The sequence below is a fragment of the Anser cygnoides genome, chromosome 5 (genome assembly GCF_040182565.1).
Source record: "Anser cygnoides isolate HZ-2024a breed goose chromosome 5, Taihu_goose_T2T_genome, whole genome shotgun sequence".
Taxonomy (NCBI): Eukaryota; Metazoa; Chordata; class Aves; order Anseriformes; family Anatidae; genus Anser; species Anser cygnoides.
This window is the reverse complement of record NC_089877.1, coordinates 64,220,910-64,241,180: the sequence shown is the minus strand read 5'-3', so window position 1 is coordinate 64,241,180 and position 20,271 is coordinate 64,220,910. Positions and strand designations below refer to the sequence as shown.

The 20,271-nt window shown below is 44.6% G+C and overlaps 2 protein-coding genes across 7 annotated transcripts in view; both read right to left on the bottom strand.

Annotated features, from left to right (window-relative positions):
• On the bottom strand, window positions 1-5,420 carry VCPKMT (valosin containing protein lysine methyltransferase). 4 transcript variants are annotated; one of them, XM_048066036.2, is made up of 6 exons: window positions 3,990-4,237; window positions 3,701-3,811; window positions 3,456-3,528; window positions 2,403-2,522; window positions 1,042-1,146; window positions 1-480 (listed from the first exon to the last, which is right to left on the bottom strand). In XM_048066036.2, the coding sequence occupies exons 1-6, from the start codon at window positions 4,202-4,204 to the stop codon at window positions 454-456; spliced, it is 651 nt and encodes a 216-aa protein (XP_047921993.2). In that variant the 5' UTR covers window positions 4,205-4,237; the 3' UTR covers window positions 1-453. The 4 variants fall into 4 exon arrangements, with proteins under 4 accessions (XP_047921993.2, XP_047921991.1, XP_066853532.1 ...); XM_048066034.2 differs by having other exon boundaries at window positions 1-421; window positions 3,990-4,231; XM_066997431.1 differs by lacking the exons at window positions 1-480; window positions 3,990-4,237 and adding exons at window positions 698-923; window positions 4,749-5,420.
• Window positions 5,421-8,707: 3,287 nt separating this feature from the next.
• The window catches only part of SOS2 (SOS Ras/Rho guanine nucleotide exchange factor 2), a 53,654-nt gene continuing 42,090 nt past the window's right edge, over window positions 8,708-20,271 (bottom strand). For all 3 annotated transcript variants that reach the window (XM_048066031.2, XM_048066032.2, XM_048066033.2), the window contains exons 15-23: window positions 19,309-19,428; window positions 18,402-18,564; window positions 17,546-17,663; window positions 16,842-17,014; window positions 14,751-14,867; window positions 12,998-13,259; window positions 12,063-12,104; window positions 10,802-10,911; window positions 8,708-10,471 (exon numbers count right to left, since the gene is read on the bottom strand). In XM_048066031.2, the coding sequence (XP_047921988.1) occupies window positions 9,962-10,471; window positions 10,802-10,911; window positions 12,063-12,104; window positions 12,998-13,259; window positions 14,751-14,867; window positions 16,842-17,014; window positions 17,546-17,663; window positions 18,402-18,564; window positions 19,309-19,428 (1,615 nt within the window). In that variant the 3' untranslated portion in view covers window positions 8,708-9,961. The remainder of the gene's footprint in view (window positions 10,472-10,801; window positions 10,912-12,062; window positions 12,105-12,997; window positions 13,260-14,750; window positions 14,868-16,841; window positions 17,015-17,545; window positions 17,664-18,401; window positions 18,565-19,308; window positions 19,429-20,271) is intronic.

The window sequence follows — 20,271 nt, the reverse complement described above, 5'->3', positions numbered from 1 at the left end:
TTGAGTGGAAAAGTTTTATTGACCAGCTCTCTGGGCCTGTCTGAGCCCGCTCACGGGGGGTTTCTCCTCAGAGGGGGCGGGTGGTGCTGCTTTATGGCACAGAGACTTCTGCAGAGAGCCCTTGGGTGTGATTTGGGAGCGCTCGGCTCGGAGGTAACCAGGACACGCAGCCGGCACTGCTCCGGATTAAGCTCTGGTTCCATTCTGGCCTTCCTCTTCTCCTGCAGGCAGCAAGAGATCAGCGTGTGCTCTCAGAAAGGTGCTATCAGGGCATCTGGTCGAAGGAGCCCGCTCCTCCCTGTGCCTCGTGCCAAGTCCACCAGCCAGAAGCGTCCTGTGGGCGAGTCACCAACCACGCTGGAGGCAGTCCCTTTGTGGTGCTGCTTTACGCTCTCTCCGTCTTCCCCAGAGCTCCAGCCAGCTGCCAGAGGACAGGCAATGTGGTCAAAGATCTCACAACAGAAAATTCTGTGAAGATATCTAAAAAAAACCCCAAAGGTACGCTATTTTAGACGGACCGTTTTTGTTTAAATACTGGAGCCACGTGTAATGCCAGCACCATACGCAGAGTACTTTCTTCATGCCTATCTGTCTGCTCAATAACCAAAAAATGATCTGACCAACAGTGACAGGTTGCTAAGTACCACCTCTACGGACTGGTTTTGGGAAGAGGGACGTAGAGCAGAGCACACGGTACTGAAAGCAGCAGTGGGCACGTTGTTTTTTTATTACTTTGGCGCTTCAAAACTCCCGTTTTGCACTTCTACCGCGCTACGCAGCGCGGAAACAGAAGAGAAAGTCAGCGCACGGCTCGAAGACGGCCCTGCTGAAGTCAAAGGCTGGCACCTGGCAGAGCGCTGGGCTTTGGAACAAAAGAGCTCCTTTGTAGCAGCGCAGTTCTGGTTTGTAGTTCCACGGGGTCCCTAATGGTATTTCACAGTCAGTTTACAGCTTCAACCGCGGAACGCTCCAACGGTGCCAAGTAAACAGCAGCTTTGTTAACTCCTGGCAACGCGCACCCTGCCAGCTAAATTAACCTACCGCTCGTTTCCTGTGGATATTCACAATGTGGATGTCTGCGCTGCGATACTCCTCATCGTGCTTATCCAGGGGAATTTTTTCCAGCTCGAAGTCCATCTGAAGCAGCTGTTATTAGAGAACACAAAATAATTCAAATGACACCGCCCTTTTGAACTAAGCACGCGTGAAGACAAACTCGATTTGAAAGGTCCCACACTATGCCACACGAAGGTGGGAATCCTTAAGAGGCTGGCGCCTCCATGCTCAGACCATTTCACTGCAGGCCTTTACAAGCAGGCAAGCCATTTTCCCCCGGTACAATGCATTTACCCTCATTTTGACTAACCCAGTGTCAATTCAAAGCTACAGACATCCTGCAACGTACGAAAAAACCCTAAAGCTTTCGACAGAACGTTTTGCTTCCTCCCATCCCCAAAGTGCTACGCCAAACCACAGCACCTGCCTCTGTCTGCCAACCTTCACAGCTGGAGAGAAAAGAAAACAAAAACACATCAGCCCTGCAACCTGCTTGGGAGATTAACTTGGCTGAACCCTGACAAGCTAAGGAAGGAAATAAATTACAGGAAAGCAGAAGCCATCCAGAAACACCTACACCTATTGTATTTACTGTGGGAGCAGTACCTCATCAGAACCGATCTCAATTATAGCAACCCTCCTCACAGTCAGGTCCCTGCAAGAGTTCGAGGCAAGGCTAATTACCAAAGAGGCGCTTTTACTAACGTGTACAAATCACCTTGGAATTCTTGCCCTTCCTTTTTTTGTAGCGCTATTATTTCATATAAACCAGCACTCCCGTACAAGGGCTGCTTTTCAGCAGGCTTCACAGGTACCGAGTCCAATCCTGCACTGACCGTCACCCCCACAGCCGTAGAAAGGATCTGGCCGTTACCGGTGTTTTGTGTCTCAACCTGCTCAGAAGGTACAGATACAGCTGGTCTATTTTTAATCACATCACCTATTAATGCTCTCTCAGCGGGGGGCAGAAATGTTTGCAAATGCGGCTGTACCATTTAGCAAAGAGTTGATTTCCTGAGCTACTTTGGAAAACTCTACCCATGTTTTCCCTATGCGTTCAATTGAACGTGTTAAAAGATTTTCACCAGATTATTTTTTAATCCTCCCAATAGCTTCTGCTAACATCAAGACAATCACTGCAGAAAAGAAGACAACAACTAACTGCTAATTCTCTTGCTCCTACGTAAATTATCCTGCCTATCCTGATATAGACAGATATTGCCCGACGTGTAGGGCCCTTCCGCAAATCTGGATGGTATCACAAGCCAGAGAGGCTTTCAACAACCTATGCAGGTCTGGCTGCCTATTTTCCTAGTGGCCAAAAAGCCCGTGTTAAAAATGCTTACCTCAAAGTACCTTCTCTCTATTTCAGGATTCTTTCCCACAGTCCTCTGTTCATAACAGCACAAGACACACGTATCAGGGCCAGTGAGGTCTTTCAGCGTCTTCAGTAACGGTTCCAACGACTGCCCAAAAGAGGTTAAGAATTTCCCACTTAGATTTCAAGTTCATTTTACTGGTACGATACCCTCTAACTAGAGAAAGTCTTCACCCAAGAGAAAACTTTCCAGTTTTGCTTTTCAGGGAGTTATTTTTAGTACATTATCTAGGACAAAAAGAACAAGGGGCCAAGCTGGAAAGCAGAAGAGAAAGTGAGATTGCACAGAAGATGACTTTCACAGGCTGACCAGGGAAACTGAACTAGCATCGAAGCCAAGAACATCCCACAGTGCTGAAGTGGGCACTTCCTTGAGGCACGCAAGAATAACTATTTCTTGACACGCTTCAGAAGTGCGTGTTCTTAAGCGTTCTTGGACTATGGCTCAGATCCAGAACCCTACATATGGAAGCATGACCAACGTGCAGGGAGCCAGTGCAAGGGGCTGGTATAACTGAAACGGCGCTGGGACACGGGGTTCCTCAGGTCATTTCCCTTTTCTTACGACTGCTCTTAGCTCTCTGCGCACAACCTACAGCGCTACAGGGTAAGAGGTGGGGGAAGGCTGTAACAGCCGCTTGGCTGAAGCATGAATTCTTCTCCCTTCCTAAGAGAAGTGACAAGGACACAAACAGTGCAGAGATGGCACTATTATTTAGATTCCATTCACCAATGCACAAGACAGTTCACAGCTATCAGTCAAAATGTTTTCATTCACACTTCACTTGAAACGTTAAAAAAAAGAGAGGGAATAACTACCAAGATTTAAAAAAAAAAAAGTCTCTGGCTGCATCTCAAAGGGCTCTACATCTGTTAAAAATACCCTTTTCATCATCCTTTTACGCAGCCCTCTAAGACACAGGGACCAAGGCACAAGCACAGAATTTGAGCACTTCTGACGTTAACCCCCAACTCTTCCCAGGCAAGCTTTCTACGCGGGTTTTGCAAAGGCCTCGTTTACCTCCTCGTAGTAAATGCAATCAGCCATGAGTATGTAATCAGGGGGAGGCTGAAACTCTGTTACATCTTCACCCCTAAAAAAGAAGCAGAAAAAGGTGAGAACCGCCTTTAGTCACACAACACACTCTGCTTTATAACCGAGCACGTAAAGTCAGAGTTAGCTATTTTAGCTTCCACTTCGAAGCGGCGTTTTCGTATTTGGCAACGTCGGGAAGCAGAACAGGAACATTCAAAGCTCATACAAACCATTTCAGTACCTTGGCTCGGACTGACCCCGTGACGAGATGTTTGTTGTTCTCTATATTCACCATCAACAGCTCCTGGAGCTCCTCAAGGTCGGTGACCGTCACGTTCGCCCTACAACACACACCGGTCACCTCACGGCCGCCCCTCCCGCACCACCCCGCCCGCACAACCCCCCCCCCCCTTTCTTTTTTTTGTTTTTGTTCGAGGATTTAAAGCCGGTTTTCGCACAGCGCCGAAGGAGGAGAGGAGTGCAGCGGGGACCCGCAGCCCCCGGGGCGGCTCCGCTCACCCCAGCGTGGCCGCCATGATACCGACAGCGCCGGTGCCGGCGCCCAGCTCGAGGACGGCCCGGCGGGCGAGGGGGCAGGCGCCGGTCTCCAGGAACTTGGCGAGCACCAGCGCGGCGTCCCACACCACGCAGCCCACGCCGCCCGCCGCCCGCTGCTCCAGCCGCAGCGCCGGGCCGCCCCGCCGCTCCAGCTCCCTCACGAAGCCCGCCGCCATGGCCGCGGCTCTGAGGCGGCGCGGCCCCTCCCCGCCACCGCCGCCTCAGGGGCGCCGCCCCGCAGCCCCGCCGCCATGGCGGCCCCCGCGGGGCGGAGGGCTGAGGAAATGGCGGTCGGGGCCGTCGCCTCACGGAGCGGCGGCCGCCCGGCTCCGGCTGAGCTTCTTCGGGCTCGCCCCTGAAGCAGCGGGAGTCCCGCAGGCAGCTGTTTCGTTTGAAGTGCTCGCTAACCTGTTTTTTAAACTCACCTGTACATTGGCTGCTACAGGAAAGTGTATTCTGAGCCACCCTTGCTTGACAGAAAAACGAACTTTTACCTGTGTTTGCTGCTCGCTGGCAGCCCAGGAGCAAATGTAAAGCCGCCACGCTAACAGGCATGGTTGCTGTAGGGAAGAGAACCAGCAGTCCCCCCTTGTCTGGTCACTAAAACCTTGTACACGCTCTCCACAAAAGCCAGAGTTTAGTTAGAGGTGAGAAACCTCCACTTGGAGACCCCATGGGGGAAGTCCCCTCATCCCCTGCCCGAGCACTGCAGGAGCTCACCTGGCCCTAGTCCCACCTTCCTCGCCCAGCGCTCCCGTTCTGCTGGGCCGATGCTGAACGCCAGCTGGAGGAAAGTCAGCTGTGGAGAAAAAATGGGTTTCTATCACCATTTTCTTCACCCTAGACTACCCGCTTTTCCAGAAAAACAGAGGTCTGGAAACCAGCACTGTGCAGATGTCTGGGAGAGCTGCAGGTGCCGAACGTCTCCTGGAGTTGTTCACTTTACATGTGTTTGTGTAAACACGGGGAGCATATGATCAGTTTCCAGCATCTTTCCAGCTTGTTTATAAGCAAAACCCATGCCCCCAGTTACTCAGTGCCACCAGAGGCTGTAGCCTGTAAGCACTGTGGGCACGCAGTCCCACCTAATCCCGCAGCATTGCTGCAAGTCCCAGGTGTTCGAGGTCCTCATCCAACATTTAAACTTACAAGGTTTTAAAAAAGCAGCTGAATATGAGTGGACTGTGAGTCAACATTTTCAAATGCAAAGGCTTTTGGTTGTTATTTTCTTCCGATGTTTGGAAACTTTAATTACTCAATTTCTTAGCATTTCTTACTGATGCTCACTCCCTTCCCTAAGGAGGAGTTACTGCATTTAGTGGGAATCCTGAATGGTACATTCAGACCTGTGGTGTAGTTCTGAAAATTGGAAAAATTTGAAATCTGGGAAAAAAAGAATGAATAAAAGATGTTTAAACATGGTTTCTTTTTCTTCCTGTCTTTGTTCTTGATCTGCTGTAGCCAAGTCATAGTGCCTGAAGAAATTACTCTGGCTCCAGAGCAGGAGGAACTGCTAAAACTCAGTAACTCAAAATAGGATCACTGAAAGAAACTAGAAAGATGTTTCGTTTGCTATTAAGCGATTTCACATTCCATCTGTTTATCTGCACTTTTCTGAGGGAACTGCCTTTTCCCACACAAGCCAACTTCAAACCCAGCAATTTCACATTTTTCCTCTAGCATTTTTTGCTCTTTTTATCCACCCCTCTAATTACGAAGTAGCTGAAATGTTAATTTACTGCTATCTTGGCATTCCAGCGAACCACACTGCTGGGAACCTGACTGCCTCTGACCACTTCCACAGCAGAACAGTTACTTTGGGAATGTGCATTTCTGTACCCGCTGTACTTTTAAGCTGCTGGCATTGCTGCTGCTGCCCTGCTTTGGAACGGTTCTTTGTTTTTGCATTTTCCAGCTCCTGTTATGCTTGGAAGACAGTTTAATTGTGCGGTAAGTTATCCATACGCAAGGCCTCTTTTCTGAATCATGCTGTGATTTATATACTTCAAGTTAACTTCAGAACTGGCTCTGTAAAGGTACGGGTAATATTTCACGCATGGGAAATGCAACTGGGAACACTGTTTTGCTGCTGCTTTCTAGCACAGGCAGCGTGTTCTTCTAGCACTGCCCAAATACCTTGGGCAACACGTTTCCACATTATTACCTCTATCGGGAGATCTAATTTAAGAGGTTCCTGCTCTCCTCTCCTCTGGCTAGAGCTTTACTGGCCCTCCACCAGTGTTGATTCACTTCAGAGAACCACAGGATGGTCTGGGCTGGAAGAGACCTTACAGCCCGTCTAATTCCGGCCCCTGCCATGGGCAGGGCCCCCTGCCCCCAGCCCCCTGCCCCCAGCCCCATCCAGCCTGGCCTTGGGCACCCCCAGGGATGGGGCAGCCACAGCTCCTCGGGGCAGCCTGCGCCAGGGCCTCACCGCCCTGAGAGTAAAGAATTTCTTCCTAATGTCTGATCTAAACCTACCTTCTTTTTGTTTAAAGCCATTCCTCCTTGTACCATCACCACACCCCCGACACAGATCCCCTCCCCTGCTTTCCTGCAGCCCCTTTAGGCCCTGGCAGGCCGCTGTAAGGTCTCTTAGAGCCATCTCTTCTCCAAGCCGAACCACCCCCAGCTCCCTCAGCCTGTCTTCATGAGAGGGGCAGTGACACACCAAGCCCAACCTGTGAAAACCGATGGGACGTTTTTCCACATCCACTTTAGAGCACAACCAAATACGGTTGAAGAGGCACCAGGAGGAGGAGTGAGTAGCTGAGGAAGGCAGTGGTGTTGGTTGGGCACTTGCTTAGTGGGACCTGCCACTGTCAAAACCACAACGCAGACTCACAGGCTCCTGTCTGAATTTAGAACTTCCACCCCAAGACACTCTTTCACAATTAGGTTTAAGAATTAAAAAATGAAGTCTTTCACAGGCTCCTGTGTGTTTTGTAGGCTGTCAACGTAAAATGGAAGTTGTCACCTAAAAAAGGCTGTTGCGAGCAGTGTGCCCGTGTCATTCCAAGGGGAGCTCTACTAAACACACACTGCTTCTTCCACAAGTTCACACTCTGCTTGAATTCCATCACAAGCTGGAGCCTCACAAACGTTCTGGAAGGCACGTCCTGTGAGGAGAGGTGAGCACACTTGGGTTGTCCAGAAGGGAGAAGAGGAGGCCACGAGGAGACCTCCTTGCTCTTTACAGCTCCCTGAGGAGGGGAAGAACAGAGGCAGGCACCGAGCTGCACCAGGAGCGGTTCAGACTTAATGTCAGGAAAAAAAAATATTATCCGAAGAGTGGTCAGGCACTGGCACAGGCTTCCTAGCAAGGCAGCTGATGCCCCAGGGCTGTCAGTATTCAAGAGGCATTTGGATAATGCCCTCAATGACACGTTCTAACTTTTGGTTAGCCCTGAAGTGGTCAGGCAGTTGGACTAGATGATCTTTGAGGATCGTCTTCACAATGTCCTATTCTATTTGGGGCCTTGATGGAGGGAAGTACTTTGACATGCATGGAAGCCATTACTAATCACCAGATGCTCAGCTTAAAATGATCTGTTGAGGACTTTGCTGAATCAGGCCCAAAATAAAGCTGTGCTGCATTTTAATATGGGATATGGAACATGCTTCTGGTCTAAGCACTTGCATAGGAAGGTACAAAAAGCTGACATTTATATATTCTAAAGTTCAGAAGAGTCCCCAGACCCCCAACAACAAACAGAAAATGTTGAAGACCAAAAAATTATTACTCGTCTCTTGGCAACAGATGCTGGTGCAGACTTCAACGAGTTAACACACACAAAAAAAATCACATGCTCAGCTTACTCTGCAGATCATTGGAACTGTGAAACCTGACAGCCTGCCTTTTCCTTGTACATTAGGGGATTACTTCAGGGAGCGAAATTTTACCACCAAACAGTAGGGAAGAGTTCTTCCCAAACTCGTGCTACAGAAAAGAGGTTTGAGCTGTATCCTTACTGCAAGAGGAAAAGCAACTGTAATCAAGGAACCATCAATTTCCTGCACGCGCTCCCAGTCCACGTATCTTGAATTTGGATTCCATGACTTTTATTTTTTGCAAAATGCTGCAGCTCTCCTTTGTGGCGTGCCCCTTGCATGAACAGTCCTCAGGGTAACACTTCAGAGAGAGGTTCTACCCCTCTCGTTCCTCAGGAAAGGAGCGTGAAGGGGACAGGCAGAAGAAGAATGTCCGAGACGGACAGCAAGATACATCTTCCCAGGAGAAGAGAATTAGCACTGCTTCCCAGGCGTATTCTCTCCTCTTCCTGAGGAAATGCCTGACACGGTGGTAGCAATATAAGCAGGCTGATGAAAAGCCACAGTGTGACTTGGAAGCCAGAGCTGCTTTAAATCCCACCACAGTGCTCAGCCTCCAGACAGGAACTGGAAGAAATGGAAACCACTTCTCCAGCTAGAGGGGCTGAGGCATCTATCTGGTGGGTTAGCAGGTGGAGGGAAGGGTCACACGCCCAGGGAGCTGTCATGTGTCACACTCAACACCCTTGAAACTTTGCTTGCAGCACAGTATGGGCCCAATCGCAGACTAAATGACAACGAAAGCTGAGAATAGCAACATGGAAAATTGGGGCACTTTGTATTGCTGAAGATTTACGAAATCCAGTTCCAAACCTTGTCCTTACAAGGAACACGCACTGCTCAAGCTCTTGAAAATTAAGACTGGGGTGATTTATTAATCTTGTTAAGAACTCTGATACAAAGCACAGTAAAAGGCCACAGACCAGTAAATAAAATGTGGCTTCTGACCACTTTATAAATGCTGCTACAGTACTACCAGTAAAACAGACTCACTCTCACACCAGTTCAAACAAGTAGTTCAACTGGCAAATAAAAGTTCCATTCACTTATCAGTTTAAAAAGTTTAATAAAGCTTTAAAGTGTTTGCTGGTTTAAATGCTACCAATTTCCAAAATGGACTCATGATTAAGTTAAGTGAGATCTAAAGGAAGGTATTAGGTTTGGAAGGCAAGACTGTTCCTAAGCCAGAGGAAACACTTCTGACCGTATAAGATTGCAAGAGTAGCAGACTGTATTATAGGCCTCACGTCACTTAAATTTATACAGGTTATTAGCATTATCTGTAAATATACAATATAAACAATTGTACATACATGGCATATAGCTTTGTTCTCCAGAACAGTAGACAACTCTTTAGCTTAAGACATCTTCACCTACCAAAACAAAAAGGCACATCTGAACAAGATGCATGCTAAGTAAGTACTAGGGATCCTTTCCAGTATCTGAGACAGGTAGTCCTTGTTCATACTTCCTCAAAATAATCAAGACCAACCGAGTATTTTGGTATCTTCTTTTAGATTTCAATCTATTTTTTTTTTTTGTCTTCAGCAGCAAATCAACGGCAATTAAGACACGGCATTAAAATATTTGGGAACAGTAGCTGTCACTCACAAACCTCCAAGCCCACACAAAGTTAGAAGGCAAGTGGCCAGAGGTTTAAAATCGGTAACGCTGTACATCCTGGCGTTGTGTAATCATCCCATTGTTCCTTTTAAAAAAGGCCACTAGTGCTCAAATTTGAAAAAAAAAAATCCACAGACGCACCTTTTTTGGCTCAGTGCAATTAAATGATGTCAGTTTAAACTCAATTAGTGTAGTTTACAGTGCAAAAAGATATATTTTGTATACTGGCATAACTGTCGGCACTAAGGACGTGAAACAAGGCAATGCTGCTGATCACCTGAGGGTAATGCTGTCGAACAGACGCAGGCTAGAGTGTGTGTCGTCTTATTTTTCCAATTTAAGCTATTTTTTTTTTGTTTGATCAGCAGCACTTTAAGAGCGTAATTTGTGAAAGTACTAAAATACACTGCCTTCTTTGAATAAATAAAAAAGGAACTTTACAAATACTATTCCAGTGTCAATGACTACTATGGCTAAGGTCATTGAGGAGTTTCTGCATTTTCTAGCAAAGACAGTCTGTGCAAAGGAGGGTGGGAGAGCTCCCTTTTGTAAGTCTTTGGTGGCAGTTTTGGTAACTGAGGGCTCGAATTCTGCCTGGGCGGGACGGGGGGAGCGGGCGGGTGGACCAGGTTGTTGTGACTGGCGCTGGTCACGCAGCAGCGGCGCAGTACCCGTGGAGAGGGAGTGCTGGGAGGAGTGCCAGGAGAGCTGGGGCCCGTGCCAGCCTCCCTGAACCAGTCGGGATCTCTGTGCAAGCGTCCCACCGGCGGCGGCTGGAGGTTTAGAGGGCAGTTGATAAAGTGTTCGGGAGGCCGGTGCGGCACTGGCGGTGGGGTATCAGGAAGAGGGTCCCGAGGGGGCGGCGGAGGAGGGCTGTGCAGCGGCTGGTCGAAGGAGCTAGCGTAAGCAGGGACACGAGGCTGTATCTTTGGAGGCGGCGGCTGCCGGGGTGGGATTGCGGGAGGATCGTCATCCGATTTTAAACTTCCCTACAAAATTACCGAGAAAAAGACACGGTAAGAAACGTAGATATTTAGGTGAAGAGCGTATCTCCTGAGAGCTGCTGAATTTTCTTCAAGTTTGTTACTGGTGCTGTCAAAAATGTGACACTGGCATAGCCCTATCTTTGATCTGATTACGACCGGTATGTTCCCAAAGCAGCTAAGCAGGATTTGGACACTGGGAACCTGAAACTTCAAAAAGAGTAACTGGAGCACTGCATTTGAAATGTGCCAAATCTTCAAAAGACTAACAGAATCCAACCTGGCTAGATGTTCAGTGATTTATTATCAAAGCTATTCGATACAGGAAAAATATACCTTAGCATTAGAAGCATCCTGATCCATCTTTTTTCGAGGAGGAAGCGGGGGAGGGTTTTGAGGTTCATCACTTAGTTTAGGAAAGCTACCCCACGAGCTGAAGAAAGTCTCTGGAGAGAGAAGAGCCAGTATTTTACTGCTTGTGTAATATCTGAGGAACATACTCAAGAATATTACACCAAACTAGATGAAATTCAAACAAGCAGATCTTTGTGTTCAACAGCAACGTGAACCACTAAACTTCAGTTGCATGAAACTCTCATTCATTTCCTTCATCAGATATACTCTTTACGAAGTGGTCTCCCATTTCCAAAATCAAAGATATACGTCAGCAGTTAACAGTCAATCTAAAGGACCCAAAAATAAATAAAATGAAGTGAACTCCTAGTGGGTACTTCAACAGCTTTCACTGCAATCCCGTCTGTGTTGCAGAATTTGCCTGTTTACCACAGCGCCTGCAGTTTGGCCACACAGCTAAGTTACACGTTCGAGTGGAAAGTTTGTTCTCTTGGCCGTATGGGTACATGCTCAAATTTGGAAGTTTCGAGGCTTTGTTAATAGCTTTGCAGCATTTCTAAAGCAGAAGAATTATACACTGAACTGAAGAGATGACGATAACTCTCACAGCATTTCATTACATTTCGAAGTCTTCTGTTTTACTGAGGAAAAATTCCTCCAAGTTAAGAAACAACGCAACCCCCAACCTGTATGTGACTTTTGGCACACCTTTGCTTTTTCCCTTCGAAGTGCACAGCACTCTGTACCAATGCATTAGGCAACTGTGCTCTCCGGTTCGAAATTTTCATATTATGAAGAATCATAGATGTCTGTGTAATAGGGGAGTAAAAAGAGAAGCTCAAAAGACAGATGAATACAGGATTTCCCTCACAGCTGTGGTACAAAAAGTACCTCTTAATTCCCCAGCAATAGAACAATTATTTTCACTGAGTGGTAATGCTAAATTATCAGGTTGCTTCATTTGTATCATTAGTCAAACAAAACAATCATCAAGGACATTCAAAAGAGAAGCAAAATCATACTAGAGGCCTGGGAAAAAAGAAAGATCAGACAGTTCTTAGACTTTATAGACTACTTTACTGGACGGTTGATCTAAAGCCTGTAAAAACTCCCCTCAGAACTCTATTTAATGAACACAGTCCATATTTTATCCCAGAGAAATCCCATTTAATTACTATTCAGCTCTCCTGAAACCAGGAAAAGCAAAGTTAAATGAAACATTGAATAGAGTTACAGTACTCACTCGACTGTGGCAAACTGACGGCAGCGAAGATGCTATTGTTACCTGTTAAATGAAAAACAGGATTAAAGATTTTCCAGACAGAACATCTCCACTACAGCACATAAAGCACGCTCATGAATGACCTCAAAGATGACCACGTTTTCTAAGCTTATCTACTGCTAACACAAATTAAGCTTTCCTATGAAAAATATTCTTGAACGAAAGATTTTAAGTCATGCAGGGAATGAAACTTCATTATTAGACACTGCTGGACACTACCACGTTGTCGTGCATTTCCTGTACAGCCCAGTCTTGTCGCTTACCCCCCATGAGGCTTAACCTGCCTGCCCAGTCTGCAGCTCCCTTTGAGGAGAGACAAGACCTCTCACAGGCTGCTTTTAAAACCAAGGAGCTGCTCACAGCTACAAGCAAAGCTTGGGAGCATATTAGTGCATCTATGCTAAGAGGATAATTTTTTAATCAAGGCTGCGTTTTGCAGTGAGCGCCCTGACCACCCCCACTTTCTGGCACTTTGGTTCACACCTTAAAATATACAGACTGGACTCTCTTCAAAGGGAACAAAACCAGAATCACTGGACTGCGTTCAGTCCGGAGGAACAGACTGGCGTGGACTCCAGGTTCTCAGCACCGTCTCTCTACAGAGGTGCCGTATGTGGTAAAGCAGGCGCAGTCCCTGCACAGTAAAGCCTCACGGGGACATCTCCCAGAACAGATTGCCTCAGCTTTAGTAGGCCAAAAGACTGGAAATATCACTTGTTATTTAACTACTTACGGCAGGCATTTCTAAACTGCAGCGCATATAGCACCGATGCAAGAACTTCATAGTTCACAACTAAATTTTGCAATGGTTTTTTTAAAGGCTGGCACACAGACCAACACAGTTTGGAATCCCGAGGGACAGTAGCAACAATTATTAAAACGTATTGCACATTTACCATAAGAGCTGTTGAGATCGATGTCTGAAAATACGCTGAACTCTGAAGAAGCAGAGACTGGTGGAGTAGACGGCGTGTTTGGAGAAGTTGGTGCCGATACTGTTGATTCATGCTCTGCCTCAGTAATTCTACTGAAACTTATCTTACTCGGTTCCTTTTCAAGTGGCAATGGATGACTTCTCAAGGTGCCAGAGGTGGAGCCGTGTCTGCCGGTATTGGGCCTTATCCCAGGAGATTTTAGGGGGTATGTTGTTTTTCTAGGCTGAAGAAATAAAGCTGGTTAGTACTGCTAACGCTGCAGATAGCAAAATCACCAAGTCTTTACGAGCAATTTTAAAAGGTACTTATCAAATACATACTAAACAGTGTTACAGCCTTTTTGCAATTGACTTGAGGTTGTTACCTATACAAGAGGAGTTTACTGAAATGTTATGGATGCAGCTTAAAGATCTTTTTTTTCCAGCTTATTAAATATTTCCACAGCTACGAAGAACGAATAGTCAAATTTCAGATGCGTGTCAGTCACGACACAATACAGGGAAGAGCAAGTCACAATCTTGGGAGAGAGTTATTTCAAGTGCCTCCATAGGCTTGCAGAAGAGCTTCGCGTAACAGCAACGTAAGACGTGCTTTCAGCTTACACCACAGAAAGTCCCCAGGCCCCTGCCTGCGTCCAGGACTACGGACATGCTCGGGCGCATGCTGTGTATGCACGCTGGATGAATCAGTCCGAAATTCTTACACACGCATTACTGGTGTGACTGAAACAGGCCTCATCAGACTCAGGTGTAACACAGCACAGATCAAAGCCAATGCTTTGAAGACGAGCTATGTTCCCATCCCGTGGTGGTATGCGTGACTCCACCACATTACAGCACCCAGAACTGGACCTTCCTGAAATTCCCATAAGAATGTCTAGTTTCGAAGACAAGAACTGTAAAGAATTCATGCCCAGATAACAGAGAGAGCAGCACGGGTTTCTATTTTTAGAAAAGGAAGAAAAAAAAAGAGAGAAATTACTGTAAACAGCATTTTTGCAACAGTAATTTCTGCCAGTTTCTTGCCCTATTTGCAATATCATCTTAGTCATTCCTCTAAAAGGAGATTGCTAAAATGATTGATGGCTCTCAAAAATCAGACAAGTCTCCAGCTACTCAAATGCACAATTACAACATGTAGAAATCGAGTGTTCTCGTGAGCTATATTTCTCTGCTAAGAAAAAAGAATTCTAGGCCCCGACAGCTTTTTTTTTTTAACAAAATAGCTACTCCTTTAAATCGTATTTTGCTCTGCAAGAAAGTTGTACCTTGTCAATTCTGTGCTACACTTCAATTTTTGAAGTAATATAAAATATTTAGACAAATAAACACTAGAAATTAAGTTTTAATTAAGGAAAACATAACATGTATAAAACCAATTTCAATTAATATTAATATTTTATAATAACCTTTGATACTATGAAATTTTATTGCATAGTCTATCAAATGACTATAAGGTAAGAAATGCAGATGTAAACTGTAATATTTTACATTTTGGGGAAAAGAAGAATTCATTCCAAAATAAGCTAAAGGCAGCAGGTTTCAGTAACAACAAACCCCTGAAATAAAAATATTTTTAAGTCACATTTTGCTGGAAATTAATCTCATGAGACTGAATTCCAGAGAAAATATATATGGCTTATTGAGTTAACAAAGTATTCTTTTTCCTGGCAGCTAGTGGACTTCATCTATTTAATTTACAGGACAAGACTTACAAATCTAGGTGGCTGCTTGCAGTTTCGAGGTTCAATTTCTAATGACTTGTTGAACAGGTAATCTGTAAACTCTTTTTCTGGTATCTTCCCCATAGGATTGAGATTTTCAAAGAACTTCTAAACGAAACAAGCATCAATAACATTAAAAAACAGACAACCAAACAAAAAAAAACCACCATGCATAGAGCAAGTATTTGAATGAAAAAACTAGCTCTTCACTTTCTGTAACTTTTTACCAGGAAGAGATGGTAAAGCGCTCCCTGATAAAAAACAAAACAATACTATGCAAGAAATAATCAAGATCCTGGTAAGTTTCCTGGCATGAATGACCTTATTTAAAATACACAGACATGTAAAATGAAGTTTTCTGGAAACTTTGCCAGTATTTTTTTTAACTACTCGATCATTTACAGCCCGGCAGTGTTACAGGCCATACAGCCGTGCCCTGGACACTTCCCTTCAGGTAACAGCGCAGATCTGGGAAGGAGCCGAATACAGATCATGCGGTAGTGAAAGCAAACGTTATTATGCCAGTGCCATTTTTAGGGGAATTCTGGATGTCATCAGTTAACTACAAAGGACAGGAAGGGACAGAGGACAAAAGCAGGAAGGTCAGAGGCAGGGACAGAATCTGGTGATACGGCACAAGGACAGGAGGTAAGGCATGGTAAGGCAGGACTGGCACCGAGGGCATGGCACAGAGCGAAGCTCCCTGATGCAGCAGGAGTCTCCGGGCGGTGAATTACAACATTTCCTATTTGCTCTTCTTATTTTTAAAGCACAAACCCTGCCATCCCTTGAGTTTATTTCACTTCTTGGCTTGAGAATACCGTAAATCTTCAAAACCCTTCCCAGAAATGTCCACAGCAATTAAACACACAATGCAAATAACATTTTAAACAACAGTATTATTGCCCATTTAATTCTTTATGTAACCAAGTTCTTTGTTGCTTCCTGACTGCTGCTGTTCACAAGCTGCGAGAGCTATGCACAGAGCTGTTTTCTGGAAAGGTTACAATTAGCTGTGCTCTCAGGAAGAATGGCTGGGTACTTCAAACTATTCTTTCCAATCATTATTACCTCTCTACACAAACACTTGCCTTTACCTGGCTCAGGTTCCATCGTTTTCTTTTAATTTACTTTAAACGCTCTGGGATGCACTAGGTCTTTTTCTTATCTAAGTAACCTCTCGAGCATTTCTCATTGCTAAAGACCAAGCTGGCTGACACCACCACACGTCCAGTTTCTGTAATGTAGCGGCGTCAGGAGGGTGGGTCAGTAGGGTCACTGCCTGCTTGCAGCCCAGAAGGGAGCTGCATCACCAGAGGGGTGGGCAGCAGGGGAGGGAGGGGATTGTGCCCCTCTGCTCTGCCCTGATGAGGCCCCACTTGGAGCCCTGCATCCAGGTCTGGAGCCCCCAGCACCAGAAGGATGTGGGGCTGTTAGAGCGGGTCCAGAGGAGGGCCATGGAGAGGCTCAGAGGGCTGGAGCACCTCTGCTGTGGAGGGCGGTGAGGCACTCGCACAGGCTGCCCAGAGAAGCTGTGGCTGCCCCATGGAGGTGTCCACGGCCAGGCTGGATGAGACCCCGGGCAACCTGGAATAGTGGGAGGTGTCCCTGCCCATGGCAGCGGGGCTACAACTGGGTGATCTTTAAGGTCCCTTCCAACCCGAGCCATTCTGTGGTTCTATGACTGCACAATGCCTAAGGACTAAGTGCCGTATGCACACACACAGCACTTGAGGCCAGAAGGAAGTGACTTTCCTTCCAAAGTTCTGCTGCTTAGAGAGTGTGTCTCATGCACTGTTCTGCTGCTAGGAAATCTCACCAATACCAGGCTGCAGACCAGTAAGGGGATGAATAAGACCCAGAACACGGAACCCAAGAAAGCAGATACCTGGCTCTGGCTGGTCTTTTGCTGCAACATTTTTGTTGTCTGCTGCCTCAGACAAGCCACCATTTCCTCCCTCTTCCGATGGTCACTGATCACACAAGATTGGGTCTAGTACTGGCAGAATGATTGACCATATTTGGTTGCGTACATTCTTTTCCTTCTCTTACCCCCAAAAGAGATACTTAGTTTTTGATTACCCGAATTTCTGGCTCTATCCGTAAGCAGTAAGGCTGATTTTGATACTGCTGAATTTCTCCTGTAATTTCAGCCACTTTTCTCCTTTTGCTGAAATTAATTAATTCTTTCCCTTGTCTTTTAAGGAAGTCAGGATTCCCTTCTTCTGTCTTCAAAATATTTGTTAGGTATATTCCTGATAGAAAAGAAATGGATTTTAAAGTTCATTTTCTTTCCAAGATCTGATTTCAGTCTTTATAATGAAAGAATGATAAAAAAAAAATGTCCAAGTATAGGTAGACCCTTCCCTTTAACACTCCAACAGTTTACTAGCTGGTAAGAATGAATTAAGTTTGCATTTTACATAGGAACAATGTATTATTAAAATAAGATGTTTCACCTCCTTAACATGAGATCCTGAATTTAGAAAAACATCTTCAGGTCATTGCCACAATCAGATCACCGATGCAGAAGCAGAGTAAAATGAAGTGGGGTAATATTCATACCAATAATATCAGTAATCTGTATCACTAAATTAGAAAAATATATTCTATATAGAAGACACTAAGTCTAAAATCATTACAAACCTAGGAAGTCAAAGTAACAATTAATAAATATTTTTTAGACCAAAACACCACCCTGAACTATAAGCAAGATTAACACATCTGCATCAAACCCAATTTAAGAAAGACAACACACAATATTAGCCCATTCTGCTGTTACTCACCAAAGAAAGGCACACAGGGTGGATTGATTGACTTGAGCTTAGCTAGGTATTTTTTAAAGTGATCTTGACTTAGTTCTACCGCTTCATCCAAAACTCTTTTTTTTCTTTCCTGTAGTGCCTAAGTTGTCAAAGAGAAAAAAAAAAGAAAATAAAAGCTATGCAGATCTCAACAGCATGGTTAGAAAATGCAAGGTAATTACCTAGGTTTCTTAACAAAACTTAGAAACTCAAATTAATATCTGAAAGAACTTCTTTTGTAAATCGTTTGGCTCTTGACTACGGCACCATCAGTTCAATAATTCTTCCTAGCCTCTCTTCCTAGTGTCCATCTAAAGCAGTCAGCAACCATTTGTTTTTGCCTCTAACAATGTGAATTGGCTGAGACTCTCATCCAAGAGAAATGCTCGTGAACAACTGAAATCTGAGTTTTAGCTATCCCCTCTCTGTGCCCCTCTATCCCCATGGCCCTTGTGTAGGTAGGAAATGCTGCTGTTCAAGTGTTCCAGGCCAGGGTTCTCAGCCCTGGGACCCTCCCCTTTCATACACATAAAACACTGGACTGAAGCAACGGGTTCATTTCAGACAAGTTAACAATCAAATGTCCATGGTGTTTCCCCTTTTTGAGCTAAATACAAGTGAGAAAACATCTGCTGAAAAGCTCCACTTCCTGTTACAAATCCTTTGAGACAACCAGTCCATCTCATGTTTTCTTGTAACTTTTAAAATAACTCAGTCTCATAATTAACTTGTTTTCTTCTAAGAAAGCAAGTGCAATATGGATTTCACTCATGAAGTTTGTCTGATTCGTTTCTGGATTCTGATTGTTTTTTTCTCGAGAGCAATGCCCAAAGCTTACCTCAAATGTGTGATCTAATCTGTACACTGACACGGAGTTCATTGCACTGACTATCTCCAAAACACCATTGAAATTATTCAGATCTTGAAAAACTTGCAGGATTTCTATAATCCTGCTCAGCACAGCCACTCGCTCTTCGAAGTTCTCGGTTTCCACTATGCACCTAATCAAAAGACGTAACTTGAGAAGTACTGATAAACAAAATCTGAAATCTTAGCAAGCTAGCAAATTAATTTAGTAGCTAGCAAAATGTCCAAGTGAAAACTGTATAGTATGTCTAGCAGGCACATTATGGTGCACTGTCAAAAATCTCAAGTACAAATTTATGTAATCGCATCTTATATATGTTCAGGTTGGAAAGCCAAGATGATTTTGGCACATAGTCTAAAATAAAGCAAGACCCAAGCACGATCCGGGGTAAGTAGGGTGACTCTCTCATGCTGCAGTATCTACGATGGTATTTTAAGCTCATGAAGTTAGGTATACACATACGAACTGCTACACCCTTTTGACTGCAGCATGGCCATGTCTTCAGAATTCCTTAGTGATGTGTCACGAGAAGGGAGAGAAAATAAGTTAAGGGGACAGACACAATAGTATTTTCTGAAGAGATGCAGAAAAGTCTCCTGCATTGCCTTCAGTGCCCTTTGATGTACTGCGGAAATATAAGTAGGGCACATGTTGACCATGTGGTCAGTACTGGAAAAAATCCAGTGTTTTTTTTTTTTTTTAAATGGAGGAAACGTGATTGGCGTGGCATGGACCTTAGAATCAAAACCTGAAACTACTGCAATACTCTACTACTGTCTGAAGATTCAAGGCAACACAATTCAAATAAGACAAAAATGTTTTTCAATTTCAGAAGGAGTTCATGCCACTACACTAAAATCACCATCACTGTACTTACTTTTCAAACCAAAGAGTAAGATTTGTAGTATGACGAATCATTTTCAATAGATTTGGGGAGTTAATTTCCTTATCTTCTTTAGTCCACACACTACCGACGAGTTCCGAAGGCTGTACTGCCCTGTTACGATAAAGCAAGATGAACAGGATTGTTCAATACAAATAATAATTGTGTTCCGTGTTTGCATTAAAAGATTATTTCTTCCCTTAATCACGACTTGGTATTTCACAAATACAATCCAATATAAGAAAAACAGTTACTTAAAATAACTTTTCAATGAGTACTTGCGGATGGAAGAAAATCCATTTTTATCTTAACTGAAACTGACATTTTTGAATAAGCATTTCTACATAAGAAAATTACAAAGGAGTAAGTTTAATCTCCTGAAGGCAGAAGGAAGAATCTTAAAGGCAATTAAAATATTTTTTTAAATAGGAAGCTGAAGTACTTGGAGCAACCTGCTGGAAAAGTGGCCTATTTCCATAGAAAACCTGCTATCACTGAAGCATTAAAGGATGCTTCCCCTTTGAGTTTTGTAAGACCTTAAAGAACTTCTACCTGGCAAAACTCGGCTCTCACATCAAGGCTAGCTTTATTTATCATCAGTAACAACAGAGCACGGAAACGGCAGAGCATTTATGATACCAGACTAATAAACTCTTCAGAACTAGATTAGAGGACCCCGATGTACCAGTCCTGTAAGTTACATTGCGTATAACACCTAGGCCTTTGCTATGCGTCTATTAAGCAAAGGGGAAGAGACAATCGTGTTTTTTATGATGCAATAAACATTTTTATTAATGTAACAAAGTTTGCTTTTAACCAGGAGACTATAAATTGATATTACCTACTCATAATACTTTAGTTTCCTAATTTACTGTACTTATTCAGTTATGTTATCAGAAATCTGAAATAGAGATGAAAAAACATCTTTTCTCTTGTATACATTTCGGTACCAAACAG